Consider the following 19,027-nt stretch of genomic DNA (forward strand, 5'->3'; position numbering starts at 1 on the left):
TAAAATAATGTTTGTATTATGTAAACAGTTATTTTTGTACCTGTGGTTACAAATACATACAATATGAAAATTACGATTTTACGTCTTCAAAATGAAATACAAGAGCAAAACGTTGTAATTATTTAGATTACTAATGTTTTCAGGAATAACGATTGGGTATTTGCTTTATTTTTATTTTTTATCGTTTCTGATACAGCTGCATCAATATCTTGTTACACAAGAACATTTCGAATATTGTATATCCAGTAAATATTTTATTTTCTGTTTAAAACTCCGATTATTGATATTCTGTCAAAACCATAGTTCTGGAAGTATACCTGATGACATAATTATTATACTATATATAATTGTATTTTGCTGTACATTTTTAATAATCCTTCTTTATATAACAAATATATCAATTAACTTCAAGTATTTTATTTCTTTAGTTAAATCCTAAGTGAAATGTTGACACTACTGGCGATATTCTCAAACATTTAGAGATTATTATCTATAATACGTGTGTCAGTGCAGACATTAACAGCAAGTTCTCACTACACAGATGTCATCTGCCATTGGAATCTATGTTAAATTGCTCAACTTCAAATGATGATTGCTAACAGAACGGGTTCTCGTTGGCACTAACAGCATACACTATTGCGAACATACATTATATATAAGCATTTATTTTCACTCAAAAACTGAGAACATTTCCGTCTCAGTTTTGTTTGCCATATTATGACCTTATCTGGCTGTAGTATCGGTCCGAACCACCTGTTCAGAAACCCATTCACACTGTCCACCTATTCCGCTATACATCCATGTCCCAAAAGTCCATACACAATATTACATAATAACATGGGCAAAATCCAGCCAGAAGGCTTACAATTAAAAATACAAATTGTTTTAATTCTTCCGCAGTTACTAGAAGTGAATGTGTGAACCACAACTTATGTCACAATTAGGAACTATAGTGGATCGTGAAGTGTGTGGTGAGACCTAACATATAACCGCGTGTAACATGCTTGTTATTGTCAGTTTAAGGTTGTTATTGTGACGATTATGTCTTTCTGATCTCACCTTTGCTGGGTTTAGGTTTCCGTCGTCCATCTCCTTGGAGCGCAAGCATTTTAAGAATTATATTTTAATCAAGAGCCTGGTACAAGCACTTAGTTAACCATCGTTTATGTCTTAATAGACAGTATGAATACAAGTAATTAGCATTATAAATTAATATGTGAAAACCATTAAAAGTGTATCTTGTTCTGAATTTAACATGTCTAGTAAATAATCATCTTTGTGGAATTTAAAAGTTTATTAAGGATTGTCTGTTATTTCGTTTACGTTCATTGGGGTATGAATAAAAAGAATCATTCGCAAACTGTGAACAGGCGAAACCGTGCTCACATACGGGTTTTTAAATATTTATTTTTGCATTTCCGATTACTTTTTTGTTTCAATTCAAATATTATAACTACTAAAATACAGATATTTTTCAAACAGCATATTGTTGCCAGGCAATAAGTTTGAACTACATAACAGTTATAATTACAACACAATGGAGGATAACGTATACCAAAACGTGTGCCAACATTAAAAGCTAGCTAGCTAGAACGAAAGAAATGTTGGGGTGACGTTGTTTGTGTCTGACGGCGGTACATCTTGGTTCGAAACCCAAGTATGCTGTCTTACTTTTCCTTCAGGGATATTTCTGACACCCTTAGTATGATGCTAAAAGATCTACATTTGTCCAACCCTAGCAACACACACTATCCTCAGCTCTGGCTGGTATAAATGTTAACATGGTTGATACGAGTGAACACAGCAATTAAGTTACGTACATCAGTGGCGGATCCAGAAAATCCATTTAAGGAGAGGGGGCAAATGACATGAGGCGGGATGCCAAGGGAAATTTGGGGGAGGTTTCGAGGGGGGGTGAAAATATAAATATAATAAAATTATAACTGTCGTAAAATTTAGGGGGGTGGGGTAGGGGCGTGCCGCCTTTATACATATTACATATATAATTAATTGACTAAAATTACGAGGGAGGCAGTATTTTACGAGGGAGGCATCCACATTGTGGGTTACCAACACTATCTATGAGTGGTGCTATGAGAGGACACGCAAATACAAGAGGTTGGGGAGGTGTGATGGGGGTGGGGGGGAGGGGCAGGGCCCATGTGCTGCCATTTTCCAGTGACTGGTGGTTGTAAAATTAATTAATATCTAGAGTTTACTGTTTGTATGTTGCGGCTCCTATATTTATCTACGTTTACAGGGGTCTAATTCATTAAACTCTCGCAACTTTGCGATCTCGCAATGCAATGCAAAACGACTTGCAAAGAAGATGCTTTGTTGTTTAAGAGAGTTTTGTGAATTAGGCCCCTGTATTTTAAAACTGATCTTGGTAAGGATTATTACTTAACATTGTGACCGCAGGAAAATAAATCATGACTGATTTTCGCAATGGTTATTACTTAAAATTGTCATTGCAGGAAAACAAATCTTGTAAATGGTTGTTGAAATGTGCTGGAACTGTACAGTCATTTCGGATATTAACGTCTGTAATTAAAGAAAGAATATTGGGAAAGGAAGTGAAACCTTTTCTATCTGTATGAAATACAACAAAAAGATGGGTAACTAGCTCTATTGGTATACAAACAAGTATGGATAGAAAATATTCACAGAGGAGACACACAACATATTACAACACAGGGGAAATAGCGACAACACTACAGTAACCGAAAGAAAGAGTTTTCACAGACATTGCTTCATTAATATTTGATATAATAATTTCGAAATTGAATTTTTTTAATATCACACTTTCCCAAACTATTATTCAAATAAAATTATAAATCATTTTAACAGTTTTCTGGAGACAAGATACAAAATATATCAACTCTAGGTGCATATAAGTAGGGAGAGGTTTTTAATTTAATCCTCGTATTTCATCTTATTTCTTTTTTCACATACACATGCACCATCATATCATGCACAAACACAAAAAAATATAATTATATACTTAATACAAAAACAACATCACTGCAAAAGCTACACATTAATAAATGTATAGGGTTTGTACAAACATGCCAAATATAGAGATATATTTGCGTAATTGTGTATAGCATGCATAAATCAAACAGGGGAGACGAAACGACGAAAAACATCTTTGTTACCTTTTCCTTTTGGGTTTGGTTCATCACTTTCGTCAGGCGGTTCTGTTTTAAAACAAGCAATTAAACATGCACATTCCTCTACAAAGGTTAAAGGTCAAAATGCGTTCGATATGCAGTGTTGGGTAGTAACTGGTGGTTTTGAAACAAGAATAATCAAAGTGCTCTATAAATGGTAGAAACATATATGGACAGTACAATCGGCCTCGGTGACACAGTGGTTAAGCCATCGGACTACAGACTGGTAGGTACAGGGTTCGCAGCTCGCTGCCGGCTCCAACACCATCCCAGAGCGAGTTCTTAACAGCTCAATGGGTAGGTGTAAGGCCAATACACCCTCTCCTCCCTCCCTCTCTCTCTCTCTCTCTCTCTCTCTCTCTCTCTCTCTCTCTCTCTCTCTCTCTCTCTCTCTCTCTCTCTCTCTCTCTCTCTCTCTCTCTAACCACTCTTGTCTCTCTCTCACTAACCATTAACCACCTAACAACTAACCCACTGTCCTGGACAGACAGCCCAGATAGCTGAGGTGTGTGCCCAGGACAGCGTGCTTGAACCTAAGCTTGCACGAAAATAAGATGAAATGAAATGGACAGTACAGTTATGTCAGAAGTCCTGATATGAACTGTTAGGTTCTTCTAAATGCACACAAACGTCTTTTTTCTCGAACAATGTTAAGTTAAACTATAACCCAACACCAGGTCTCTGCTTCAGAAAATTAAACAATATAATTTTGTTTCCATTTCGTTTGAGAATTACATCAGTGAATCATAAAGTGTTAATTTTGCATTCTAAATATTAACGATTTAGAAAAGAAAAAGAAATAAATTGCATCTTTGTTTCAAAACCACCATTACGTGCATAAGTCCATTAGTTGGCAACACAAGTAAACTATAAGTATTTTTTAAATTTTTATTTGACTCAATCCACACCATGTCATACTTGTTGATAACTTAGAACACTTTTGTTATGGTTATAACTAACACACACGTTAAACATATACTAATAACTCAATATTGATGCACATACTAATCAATCGTGTTACAATAAATTAGTAAAACAGTTTAATTAAAATTAGTATTAGCTAAACTAACATGGTCTGCGTATTGTTAATGTATATTTATGAAGTAGGAACAAAATGCTAGTCTCGATCGACCTTGACTCTTTGTTAAACGAATGTATGCAGCATTGTCCACAAAAACCTTGGTCTAAAGTTCAGGCACGGAACCAATGGGGCGGTCTGGGGTGTGGACCACACCCTCCCCTCAGCTCCCGATGAATTGGTGTTCACTTATTTTAAAGAGCATGCACTGCTAATTATTCAGTTGCATATAGACTTCCCCCACCTCCGCATATCATTGATCCCCACCTGTAATCTTATAGTTGAGCTTTTTACATTTTTGTTTTGTTGTGACTATTTTAGTGACAACAACTAAAACAAAAATATAAAGAAAAAAAAAGGTTAAGGGTCAAACTGGACTACATTTATTACTTACTTTCTCAACAATAATTGCAAATGAGAGAAATTATTGCACTACATAAAATTACAATTACAGTTGTTCCATCGTTGATCTATTTCGTATTTAATTTTCGGAATGTTGAAGGTTTTGCTTTCTCATGTTTGACACAAAATCCACAATGCACTTTTTGGTACCAACCCCTCCCCCCCCCCCCCCCCCCCCCCCAATCCCAATTTGTGGCCAAACCGCTTTACCGTTTTCCTTCAACTATATATATTTTTAAAATGTGTATGTGCCCTCCTTACTATAAATGCGTGCCCCCACCTCACCAACCCTTAGTATAGTATTCCTGCGAGCATGTAGGTGTTATTAAATACAAAAATTGTTTCTTTTATTTAACGACACCACTAGAGCGTCATTAAACATTCATTGTGCATCCATTCATTACATAATCTGTAACCAGGTCGAACGAGACTATAACGAAATGCATGCGGTTATCTTTTCCTGAATCTATGACGTTCCGTAAACGTGACGTTACGAGAACTTACGGTAGCAGGAGCGTCCATCCACGCCCAGCTGGAATCCTGGAGTGCACGTACAGACGAAAGAACCTTTGGTGTTGATGCAGGCTTGTGAGCATCCGCCATTGCTGATGTCACATTCATTCAAGTCTGAAAAAAACCCAGCCATTCCAAATCAGGAACAAATCAAGGATTTTCTAAAAAGGAGGGTTGCAAAACAATTGTGCTGATCTTCCAAACAGAAAGGGAAAGAGATGTGTAGAGGAGATCGGGCGCATGCTTCCCTGAAATTTGTGAAATAAAAATCCCAGGAGAAGCGTTCTCAGGGCAATTTACTGTTGTATATTTACAATTGTGGGGGATAAAATTAAATATTTAAAAAAATAATAATAATAAATAAAAAGGACACTTCAAACAGGCGTGGGGCGGGAAGCTCACGGAACACCCGTGACCCTCCTCTGGTTCCGTCACTGCAAATTGTGTTTAACCTCATCAGACGGTGACGTTTATCATTATGTCGGGTGGGGGTGGGGGATTTAGACTGTGGCGAGTGAAGTTTATGGAGTCATGTTGCCCCAGAAAATATACTTTTAAAAAAAGAAGAAATTTTGCTTGACCCTCCCCCTGCATACGCGCCTGTTACCGGCTGTCCATAGACGGGCCCTTTAAGCTGTCACATAGCTTTGTATAATACGCGGAGAAAAGGTTCACATCAACATATATTTGTGCTGAATATTTACTGAGTTCCTTGGTATTCAATAAAACAATAAGTGTACCAAAGACATCGTATGATTAGATAATGCGGGAGTAAAAAACAAACAAACAAAAACACCATTAGAAGTCTCGTTATTTTAGTCCGTACATCAGGTGATCCGATATAACCTCTGTTGAAGACCTTGACCTAGATCCTCGGACCACCTCTAGTGGTTGAGGGCAATGCACAAGTTGTGGATCCTAGAAAATACTGAAACGCTAACAATTGTTTAGATTTGAGGTAAGATATTTTAAAAAGTATTATTTACCGTCATCGTCGGTATCATCATAATCTTCAACGCCTAATCCTCGACATATTTTACATAATTCGCCATCGTCGTCGTCATCATCATCGTCGTCTACGTTATCGACATACCATCATGATTTCCATTTTATATATGCTTAGTATATATTATAAAAGCTTCACAGGTTTGTCCAGTCACATAGCATCTATTTACGTTCCAGTGTGTTAAATGTCGCGGTATTGTGACGTCATAGACGTTTCCACGTGATACCTAACAACGTAGCTACAAATGGCCTACGGGTGTTTTTACTGTCCCGATGCTCCACGGCCAAACTGGTAAGTGCTAACCTTTTCAGAGATTATTAAGCCGAAATACGTCAAAATTATGAATAAAAATTAACAAATACAATGAAACTGTTTATGTACATATTAATGCAGATTGGAGCTGTTCCTACTGTTTTCAATATTCAGGATGTCGTGGTAATAGTACTAGTGGATACATCAATTCTGTGGTGGGTGCAGTAGTCCAGTAAATATATGACTGAACCTAGGACAAACTGCAACAAAAGGTTGGGTTTTTTTTGTTGTTGTTTTAGTTGAATGTGACAGACGTGTGGGGGGGGGGGGGGTTGAATTACGGGATTCGGACCCCTCACCCCACCCCTCCCGCGGCCGGGGCTAGTACATTGTGTACAATGTTTTACATGGGATATGTATACACAAGAGTCCGCTAGGTTCATATTCGACAACCCCCCCCCCCCCCCCCCCACACACACACACACACACACACACACACACTGCCCGGTCCAAACCACGCTACCACATTGGTCTGATTTACGGGGAGGGGGGAATTAATATCTTCTTTGACCCTGTTGTGTAATTAATGCGCTGTTGCTGTGGCACCTGCGTGTGCCGACACATATAAGCGTCGGTGGGCCAAGGGACAATTGTTATTCAACACTTTCAGCACTTAAGATTAGGCTCGTGTTTAGGCTTCAGAGACGGGACGTAACCCAGGGCATTATTTCCCGTTCCAACTGGTGTAACAAAGGCCGTGCTATGTACTACCCTGTCTGTGGGATGGTGCATATAAAAGATCCCTCGCTGCTAATCGAAAAGAGTAACACATGAAGTGGCGACAGCGGGTTTCCTCTCTCAATATATGTGTGGTCCTTAAACATAGGTTTGACGCCATATAACCGTAATTAAAATGTGTTGAGTGCGTCGTTAAATAAAACATTTCCTTCCTTCCTTCCGCTCATTTGAAAGATAAGTTAATATAAAAGTGCCATCCCCACCCCTCAACTACCCCTCATCCCAATTGTTGCCATGTTCTGACATCTATGGAAGTGAGATTCAAAGTGGGGGGCACATGTCCCTCTTGCCAACACACACACACACACACACACACACACACACACACACACACACACACACACACACGCTTCCAGCGCCAGTGCTATGTACAGACCAGATAAATCGCACGCAAACATGACACTAGCCATGCCCCTACTCCCACCCACAATCGCAACTACTTTTCAGCACGACCTTTTTTTATTTTACTGTACGCGCGCACACGCCATTGGCATAGCCAGGATTTTATTTGGGGGGCACATTAGAGAGGGACCAACCACACTGTTCATGAGTCTTTGTTATGGGACGATATGAAAATATAAAAGGTGGTGGGTAAAAAAGAAAGGTGTAATTGGAGGGGGGGGACGACAACTCATGGCCTCCCCTCGGACTATGCCAATGACGCACACACACACGCACGCACGCACGCACACGCATACACTCAGTTCCCTGGTTCCAAATGTCGAACTGACGCAAAAAAATCTTACTCACTAAATCCCGATTGAAGTACTTTTTATTAACATTATTATTAACAAAATTAATGATCTCATTAATGCCATTGTACTTGTTACAAAACACTTAATATTTAAAAGTAATTTCAATGCACATGTACCCAGTTTGAAATGGATCCAAAAAGAGTAGACTGAATACTATTATGTTACAAAAGCAAAAACAAAAGTTTGGTCAATTTGTCACAATTTATTTAAAACTTAGATTGTATTTCTTCTCTTCTTTTTGATACTTAGTATGTCCTCAGTCTCCATTTGAATTTTTCATACATGTATGTCTCATTATCAGTCACATATATTTCATTTTTATCTCTTTAACTACTTTGCTTTTCATGTAGTTAAATATATTTTTTTGTCATATTCACTGTATACATCTGTGTGTGGATATCATGTCAATAAAAATGAGAATAATAAAAATAAAAATATTAACAAAATAAATCTTCCAACGACAACATAAGAAATATGCCCGCTATTTTAAATTTGCTAAATAGAGGGAAGCAACTCGCATTGCACATTAAGAAATGTTTTGACGTAATGTGCGCCCTGCACTAATCGTCTGCAAGACCTGCCGTCTGATTTCTGACAGGGGCGTGGCGTGGTTTGGACCTGGAAGGAGGTTTCGGACCATTTTATCTACATTTTCCTTGAGCACCTATACGAATAGCCTAATATTGCATTGTAAAATACTGATCTAGCCTTAGAAAGAGGGTTCGTCCGAATACCCACCCACCCACCAACCCACCCTCAACATCCTATGACCCTTCCAAGAGAGTGTCCCATGAACTAGTTTTCCAGGCTTACCTCTGCAGGACCTGCCGTCTGATGCCAGGGAGTATCCAATGAAACACTGGCACTGCACACGCCCCTTCATATGGGTGCACTTGTGTTCACAGCCCCCATTTCTCCTGCTGCATGGATTCTCCACTAGAAACAAAAATACACAATTACTTTTAGAATAGTAATTAATCGTCTCTCCTATATATGGGGAAACAGGAAAGAAAGTTAGTAAGTTTCGGATACAAAGCCTCTCACATGATTATATAACGCAAAATGTGATTTGCTAATCAAATTCAAATTGCTCCATTAAAAATCCCTTGATTCGCTAGGATGCCATTTTCATAATCCTATACCACCTCTAGCTATTTACTTCGGTCTATTATGATTAAAAGTACTTCGCCCTCAGAGTAACTTGAGCAATATTTCAGTCACATGTCTTAACTCTCCTTGCTTGAAACGTCATACTATGCACAGCACCTAGCCCACACTAGCCCACTCATGCCCCCCCCCCCCCCCCCCCCCCGTAGGGGAACCTAGTGCATATTCAGACAGCTGTAGATAAGATTCTGGCGCACAATATAAAGTGGCAGTCCTCTTACACTCAGTTGGAAACATATACCGTGATCAAGAACAGATCTCCTGTACAGACAAAGCATCTGACAGTGAGTCATGGCTGTTTACCGTCACGACCCTATCAGAATCCCTTTTGGAATCAGTCTTGTACAGACATGCACAACAGCATATGCAGGGGACGGGACGTAGCCCAGTGGTACAGCGCTCGTTCGATGCGCGGTCGGTGTGAGATCGATCCCCCGTCGGTGGCCACATGGCGCTATTTCTCGTTCCAGCCAGTGCACCACGACTGGTATATCAAAGGCCGTGGTATGTACTACCCTGTCTGTGGGATGGTGCATATAAAAGATCCCTTGCTGCTAATCAAAAAGAGTAGCCCATGAAGTGGCGACAGCGGGTTTTCTCTCTTAATATCTGTATGGTCCTTAACCATATGTCTGACGCCATATAACCGTAAATAAAATGTGTTGAGTGCGTCGTTAAATAAAACATTTCTTTCTTTCTTTTTTACAGCATCTGCTGATGGCGGATACGTAATCGGCATGTATGATAGGGCTTTTATTACAGTTTTCAATGCTTTCATTAATTTAGTGTGTTACTCATTATTTTCTGAAGCCAAAATACCTTCCTTTTGGCGGCGAAGTACCTTTAAAAATTAATTTGCGACAGTAAAATCAACAAAAATAACATACATGTAGTTATCCACTAATAAATAAAAAAATAAATAAAAAAATAATAAAAACAAATAAATAAACGTTCAATCCTTAGTTCCATGTAACAGGATGAACACAATGCATCGATTTAAAAGTCAATTTGCGATAGTAACAAAGAATACAATAATATAATAAATTAAAAATAACAAACTAAATAAATAAATAAATAAAACCAGCTTTGACGCCCGCAAAAATAACGCAGAATACAACAATAAAATAAATTTAAAATAACTAATTAAATAAATAAATAAACGATTAAATAAATAAATAAATAATAACAAATATTCGTTCCCTCCTTATGGTTCCATTTAACTAGAACTACGAAGCGCACTCCCATGTAAAGGACAGAATACAAAGCATCAGTTTAAAAGTTCTGTTTGTTCCACAGTCTCACCAACGCAGTTTTTGCCGTCGTCCGCTAGTCTGTAACCTTCACGACAACGGCAGTGGAAGTGGCCGTTGTATCCAGCCACACACACGTGTTGACAGCCACCGTTGTTGACGCTGCAACCCGACACAGCTGAAACGTATAATCATATTGATGTCAGTCAAACAATATAAGCTGTTATTGTTTCAGATAATTAAATACAATTATCAATAAATAAATAAATAAATAAATAAATAAAAAGACATGCACCTATTTTGGTTCCAAATTTATTAAGTTGAGGCATACTGATTTTTGTATTGTTTACTACTTATGTGTCCTTGAAATCGAGAAAAATAAAGACAAAATTAAATAATTTTCTGCCTTAAAATTTACATTTTTAATATGTGTAATACAACATTTTTTTTTTATTATTAATATTAAATTATCAGATGCCAGCTTTGGATTCTTAATTTGTTTTTCTTGATATACAAAAATACATTTTGTTTCTAGTTGTGATGAAAATTGGAATTTCTTTATTTCATTTGTTGATACAGAATACGGAGAAATTTACAATTTAATCACAATAGAATAATAATAAAATGAATGGTATTCATTCCCGATCATTCGGCTTTTATATTAAAATTGGTTTTCATTTCGTGTATTCTCCAAATATTACGAATACTCAAATGCAAAATCATTTAAAAACTAATCAACCAAAAATCTTGTAATCAATCTTCGAATCATACTAATTATTATGCATGTATAAATGACCATAAAATAAAAATCTAAACTCAGGTGCAGGCATTTTTGTCACTTTGTATTAAATACGTGTACTAATTTAAGAACAAAGAAAACAACATTTATAGCACGTGGACATCATGTCAGGCTTTCAAAATTAAATACAAAACAAATTTTAAAAGCTGCAAACAATTTTGAAAAGCGAGCTATGTGATTGGTGTTGAAGGAACACGTGGGCAAAGCAACAGATCATCCAAATGCTGGTAGAAGCAGTCAATGACGTATTAGGTCAAAGGCCAAGGGTAAGGCAGTAGTTTTGAAGTAGTCACATTATACATCCAATGAAATAAAAGTTATTGCAGAAAGCATACATTGATAAAAAAAAATAAAAAAAAATCAAAGATAAAGCAATTGTTTCAAAGCGGCAATATTATTCTCTTTTTTTTATAGGATAAATAACAATATTCGAATTCAGATATTTTATCTCTGCCATTAAATGTTGATAGCTGATATTCAATAACCTGCACGGATAGATGACAGCACAATCATGAATGAATAAATGAACTAATGAATGAATGAATGTTTAACAACACCCCAGCACAAAAATGCACATGGGCTACTGGGTGCCAAACAAATGTAATCATGAAGTCGCAATTTAATGTGTGTGCTTATGTCTATCCGTTCATTCGGATATGTTGAGTAACAAACATAAAATATTGCCACTTTTAACCAGAAAAGTAGAAAAGAAAGCAAGGTAGATACACAGATAATAGAAATACACTATTTTGTACTTGAAAATATATCGTTATTAGCTATCCATTGATAACATTGATATCCTCTAAAAATGTTTTAACATGCTGCTGTTTTATTATAATACATACAGAGGAACGTATAACGTAGCCGGGGTTTCTACTTGTGTCAGTAACTATTTTTGGTAATAGAAAAATTTGCTTACCGTCACCTGAACAGATTGTTAGTACTGATAGGTACCATATTCATCACAGTGACGTCATACATTGAATCTCAAACAACATTAAAATAGTGGGGAGGGTGTAATTGTCATGATATTTTGTCGTGTCGATACTATAATAAGCATAATTCTAACATAGTTCCAAGTATTTATATAACATTTATAAAACATAAAGGAAAACACAAAGAGGTACTGAGGTAATTGATACAAAGGTGTAACACAGAACAAACATACACATGAATGGGAGGTGGCTTTATTTGTCTATCGGACATTGACAAACATACACATGAATGGGAGGTGGCTTTATTTGTCTATCGGACATTGACAAACATAAATTTGACAAATGAAAATGAACACGAAACACAAAACATACGAAAACAAACGATTTATAACAAAAGACAAACAGAATCAAATGTGTTTATTCCAAAAACATAATAAATACATAAATACGCACACACACACGCACACGCATACATACATACTCGCGAGATATCAAAACAACCATTTTTGGTAAAAGGAATATTTTTCTATCGTCACCCCAGGACATTATTATCTGTAGGTAGCATAAACATGACAGTGACGTCAGTTTTTATGTCTGTTAGTTGCCACACTTTGTTCAGATAATGCAACAAGAACTCACATCAGTCTCAAAACGTAGTTCGTCCTATTCCTGGCAATCGTGATGATTAGTTCATACATTTTTAAGAGAAACGATACTGAATACCATCACATTTCTTTACAATGAGGTCAATCTAACAGAAACATAATATTAGTGATATCGTGTGTTAAAACAAAATAAACAAACAAACAAACCAAAGAAAATATAATGATAAATAAAAAAAAAAAAAAAATAATAAAAATAATAATAATAATAAAACTCGTTTTAGAAGTGTTTCTATCTTTGTCATTTTATTGGTAGTACATTCAAAATTAACCTCATCATTTTTTGGAACATTTTTATAAGGAAAACTGTTCTTTTGAAAACTTATTAACGAAAATGCATTAAATAGCCTACTATTAGCAGTTAGAACCATAACAAAACAAGAACACACATAACAATGCAAAACGGCATAGCATGTATGGACCTTACCACTGCACACATTATATTTGTATTAATAAATAATATTATTTCTACAATTGAGAATTAGGTCTAGATATATGTTGTATTACTTGTTTGTTTTATTATTAAAAGTTTCGACCATGTATAGTAAAACGATAATGCATTATATTACGGTAATTATTTGTGTGTCTCAGTTTTTGTTATAAGTACACTCAACTGATCAACAAACACAAATTTTGTTGAAATTATCAACAAACAAAACACATGTAGGAAAAACGGCATTCCGTTTGAACTGACCGTACATTTAAGTTCTTTTTAAAACAAAATACAATTTAATTGTTATCCTAAAAGGTCATATATATATATATATATAAAGGTACCATATATATATGCTGAGAGGCATAAATAACGCAATGGGTATTTCACTGAATATTTTCGTATAGAATTATCAAGTCATATATATTAACTATGTGGACATATTGGTAACAACTGTACGTGAAAGAGGATTTTGTTCAAATCAGAAAACAATTAAATAAAATGAGTTTTCAGTAAAAAAAAAAAAAAACCCAACATAACTTGGGTGTTTATTGCAACATCACAGCGTTGCATATGAAAATCTTTTTGCATGTGCATTGCCTGCTCTCGTCTCCCTATAAAAGCAACACTTTTTCGTGTTTTCTGTCTTTTTTTAATATGCCACGGTAAGTAATGTTAGAAAATTGCTGTTTTATTGCCAAAAAACTAAGCTGTGTTTTTTGTTTTAAACCATATTTTAATTTTTAAAATTCCCAATTTGAACAATATCTTCTTTCAGTTACAGTTGTTACCAATATGTCATTTGTTTGCAACCTTAATATAGTTGAAATAGCATTTCTGTAAGAAAATATCAGCGAAATACCTATTGCGTTATGTATGCTCTCAGTATATATAGATAGATAGATAGATAGATAGATAGATAGATAGATAGATAGATAGATAGATAGATAGATAGAAAAGATAGAGAGAGAGAGTATTATCATATTTACTTGGGTATGCTGGAATTTCATTTATTAATTTATTTCACACAATTAATCATTGACGATTAATTGTTCTCTTGTTTAGCTATTTGTGGATAACTAATTCGATGTTTCAAAATCACGGCCAGTTCCGACGGGTTGTAGAACTGAAAACCGAAACGTTTCACACAAAGTTACAAAAAAAGAGAAACAAACAAAAAACAACGACAAACGTCACACAGAACGAAACAACACCACACCGTAACACTACACTGTGCTACGCACAGCACAGAGCACATAAAGACAAATGCTATATAATACAACATTCAGTTGACTGCCAAGTATGCAGTGTGGTCAAAACACCACTTTTGGTAGCAACTGCAGTTACAAACTAACCGAAACATGTTAACCAAGGTTTACAAAAAAAAAATAATAACAAAATGACAGAATGTATCACTATGTAAAACTATAAGTATTATTTTGTGATCAATTCCCCGATATAATAGCATTTGTGACACAATTATCTTCAAATCATTGCCAAAAACTGCCCGATGGTTTTGGAAAGTGAAATAGTGTTAATTTTGGAAGGGATTATTTTGTTTATTAAAGTATATTGTGGTAATTGCCAGGATACGATTACCAAATAGAGGCCAACTATTTCTTCCATAAACAGGGTGGCGCATACCACAGTCTTTAGTATAGCAGGTTTCAAGAATTGGATTCATGGCAAACGGTTCTACGAAAAGGCGGGTGGGCAGCCATAATATAATTATATGAACGTTGTTGGAAATGGGATAAAAATTAAATGATAAAACCACCATGCATGCTAATTTAAAATATGACAACTGAAAACAAATGATATTATTAGTAGTACCATGCATATGCCTAGATGTACAAATGCAAAACTATATATATATATATATATATATATATATATATATATATATATACATACATATATACATACATACATACATACATATATATATATATATATATATATATATATATATATATATATATATATATACATATATATGAACATTTAAAAAAAAGGAAAGAAAACCTGTTACTGAATTGAAAACCGTACATCATACTTGTCAAACAACCACAGATAATAGGAAAACAAGAAGTCTTCTGAGAACGATGCAGCAAAATGCAATGCCTGTACTGAGTTTCAGAAATGATACTTTTTGTGGTGATGTGAATTTTTTACTTGTTTACTTGTCAAACATGTTTGACATTCCCATGCATAGAACATTCTGATATTTCAAAAACACAAACCAAGACAGTCACTGAAGTATTAATGATTGAACCACAGGTGTGAAATGCTTTGATTGTTATTTGAAAGAAGTTAAATGAAATAATCAAGGAAATGATATCAGTACTAATGTATTGTATTACGTACGAAGGAGAGAGACGTCAGACAACGTGCTCTGCTAGTGACAACGTTGAACGCGCCTATACCATGATCCTGGCAGCCAGACGGGGGACCTTATATTGAACAACAATGTCCTTGTAACGTATAGTGATCAACAGTTGTTTTGTTGTTTGTTTGTGGGGGGTTTTCTTCTTCTTCTTTTTTTCTTCTTTTTTTTTTTTTTTTGGGGGGGGGGTCTTGTGTGGTGTTTTTCGGGGGACATTGTTACTGTGTTTTTTGTTTTTTTTATACTTGGGTTTTGACTAGTTTTTTCCAGTGTTATTAGGATAAATGTACATGCAGAAGAGAAGTAGAGCTGGTGGATCACTAATTTCTTGGATAGAGGATTTTTACAAACTTTGTGGTTTCAGTTGTAATGTAACATTTTATAAACACGTTGAGGATAATTATTTACTCAAAGACGCATACTATGTCGCATGTCAATAAACGTAAACGGTTTCCAACACACAATATAGTTGTTTAGAACAATTATCTGATAAGATATTCTAACTGCGAACAGACTGTTTGCAAATGAATGCAAATTAATACATATCGGCATTTTCAAATCTAACATGTAAGCGCATTCATTCACTATGCAAATTAGATTCAATTCATAAAACATGTGGAGATGTTGGGTGAAATGTATATCAATGACGATGTTAGTTCAGTTTTGTCGTGATAATGTTAATACGTTTTTCAGTACTATTCAAATTTTATTTCCATCTTATAACACAACAAGCATTCAACAATATCATGCAAACTAGAAATAATAATGTTCTTCAAACACTGTTTCTTGCACACGATAAGTTCCATCGCAGTTAATTTGTAATCAGTGGAACAAAAATGGCAACTGCAAAAAGTCGAATGTTTCGTTGATACAAACTACAACAAAAACGTGAGTTCAAAAACAACAAAATGTGCCTTGTTAGCACACTGTAGGCAAATGCAAATGTAAGATGATTGTTTTTAATAATTAACAAATAAAAGTTATTTTGTGAAGGTGGTAAAAAACACTGAAATTGGCTTTGTGGAAGAACAATTTGTTGCCGATTATGCAAATTACCATATACATCGAATGTAATGGATTTGTTTTCATGTTTTATAATTTCGTCGATAAAGCTAGCTAGCATGTCGTTGCTACTTGTTTTTCGTTTTATGTTGCCTTTGTTGTAGCTGTCTTGTGTGTATTTTGTTTCTGATTTATTTGTTGATTTGTTTTTCTTTATGTGTTTTTCTTTATGTGTTTTTTGTTTGTTTTTATTGTTGTGGTTTTTTGTTGGATTTTTTTTTTTTTTTTGGGGGGGGGGGACTTGGGGGGGTCGTTTTAGCATAAGTCTATACATGTACATTTTTATCAAAACTATGTTATACTTTGTAGTTTACTTACAGCAAGTAACCTATAAGTGAGTGCATTTTTTCGTTGGTTTCGTAAAAACTTGTGGCATGAAATATTTGGTTCACAGACATGTTTTGGTATAAATGAAAGATTTAGCCGCTAGACGCGAAAGTTAGAGAAAAGGACTATTTCTATATTAACGTTTACTTAAAACCGATAGATATTAGGAGCCGATACGCTGTTTCCTTTCGCTTCAAAACCGATTAGGAGGGACATGAGTGAAGGTTTTGTTATTAAATACAATTTTGATGTCAATAATTTAACACTGAATTGTGCGTATTGTGTTCATTCAGTATTGCGTGTATGAAGTGATCATACTGCCCTTGTTACAATGATGGTCGAGTTATCCGAGTTATGGATGAGTTACATGTTGCAGTCTATTGTACAAATGTGTGTTTGTTTTTCTTTTTTTCTTTGTTTTGGGTGGTTTTTGAGGGGGCGTTAGGTGTTTGGATGTTGGGTATGGGGGTTTTGTCGTGTGCGTGTGGGTTTTTTTTTTTTTTTGGGGGGGGGGGGTTGTTGTTGTTTGTTATTTGTTTTTTGTGTTTTTGTTTTTGTTGTTGTTGTTTTGTTGTTTTTTAGTTGTGTTTTTGTTTGTTGTTTGTTTTTTGGTGTGGGGTTTTCTTCTTGTTGTTTTGTTTTGTTTTTGTTTTTTGTGTTGTTGTTGTTTTTTTGGGGGGGGGTATTTGTAAATAAAGGATGAAAGGATGCCCATCAGAGCTCAAGTAAATTTTGCAACGTCGAATTACCCGATATTAACCTTTTGTTCTTTGTTAGAGCTGATTCAGAGATGATCACACGTAGAATGTCATGTATGTTTTTCTACCCACCGTCAATAAAATAAAATAAAATAAAATAAAATAAAATAATGTATAATAATATGCATTACATTCTTCTACTCCACCGTCACCATTCACAAAATAAAACTACCCTTAAACCACACACACCTCACCCCGCCTCACCCATTCCATCCCATATAATAATTAGATTGACCCACCCCCTACTCCCACCCCTTACGATCATCTCTGAAACAGGTTTTTTTTTATCAAACTGTGCCTCCACAAAGCCGTTCAACGAAATATGCAAATGAAGGATGCCAATGATTACCGGAACTAGTCACTTTCATATCAACAATAGCTATTTGTGTCTTGTTTCGCTCGCGCAATGGCGCGCGATGCGGGAGGGCTGCAAGAAAGAAACAGACATGCTGAAACGTACCCGTTCGTCTACATTTTACGTCTACGTTTCACGTCTACATTTCACGTCTACTTTTCAACTCTACACATCGAGCCTAAGCAATACACAATGATATTAACTACGTAATGTGTCATGATAATGAACTCACAGACAATGAAATTAATTAATAAATCTTAAATCCGTATTAATTATAAAATCTGCATCAATGATTAAATATGTATTAATTATTAACTCTGTATTAATTATTAACTCTGTATTAATAAGAAGACCAAATTAATGTTTAATAATTATTCACATATTTAGTAATGTTTATTATACAATGGATATATACATACAATATTGATATTACTAAAAGTGTTTGTTATTATAATTATGTTTTAAAGAAATTGAAATAAAATGTTTATTAATAAGAAACGAACAAGATTAATATCAAAATTAACACATTTAATGACAAAAAAAACTAAAGTGTATTAAATTATTAATATACTGTTTTTATTACTGATTAATTTCACACAATCAACAACTCGTTATAATTAAAATTATCTAAGTAATATTTTATAAATGTTCATGTTAAGACTATCAATGGACTAATACGATTTATGCTCTACTACGAACGCTATTTTAATTAAGTTTTTTATTACATCTACAATTAGGTGTTTACAAAATTAATGTAGAACAAAATAAATACTATTTTAATCATGTGAAGGGAGACACCTATGTGAAAAAATATATGTGTAGCTATGAGAAGGGTGGACTACTGTGGTGGGAGATAACTCTGCCGCAATTAGTTTTGGGAGAAACCAGAGAAATAAGATGTTCTGTTAAGATAGAT

At 35.1% G+C, this 19,027-nt stretch overlaps 1 protein-coding gene across 9 annotated transcripts in view; it reads right to left on the minus strand.

The window, feature by feature from the left end:
* Positions 1-19,027, minus strand: part of LOC121389916 (multiple epidermal growth factor-like domains protein 6) — a 222,743-nt gene that overhangs the window by 45,273 nt on the left and 158,443 nt on the right. For 7 of the 9 annotated variants that reach the window (XM_041521583.1, XM_041521578.1, XM_041521584.1 and 4 more), the window contains 5 exons: positions 10,447-10,572; positions 8,791-8,913; positions 5,158-5,280; positions 3,159-3,200; positions 1,060-1,092 (listed from right to left, as the gene is read on the minus strand). In XM_041521583.1, the coding sequence (XP_041377517.1) occupies positions 1,060-1,092; positions 3,159-3,200; positions 5,158-5,280; positions 8,791-8,913; positions 10,447-10,572 (447 nt within the window). The remainder of the gene's footprint in view (positions 1-1,059; positions 1,093-3,158; positions 3,201-5,157; positions 5,281-8,790; positions 8,914-10,446; positions 10,573-19,027) is intronic. The other 2 variants (XM_041521579.1, XM_041521581.1) reach the window with 2 other exon arrangements.

Source organism: Gigantopelta aegis, chromosome 15, assembly GCF_016097555.1.
Source record: "Gigantopelta aegis isolate Gae_Host chromosome 15, Gae_host_genome, whole genome shotgun sequence".
Taxonomy (NCBI): Eukaryota; Metazoa; Mollusca; class Gastropoda; order Neomphalida; family Peltospiridae; genus Gigantopelta; species Gigantopelta aegis.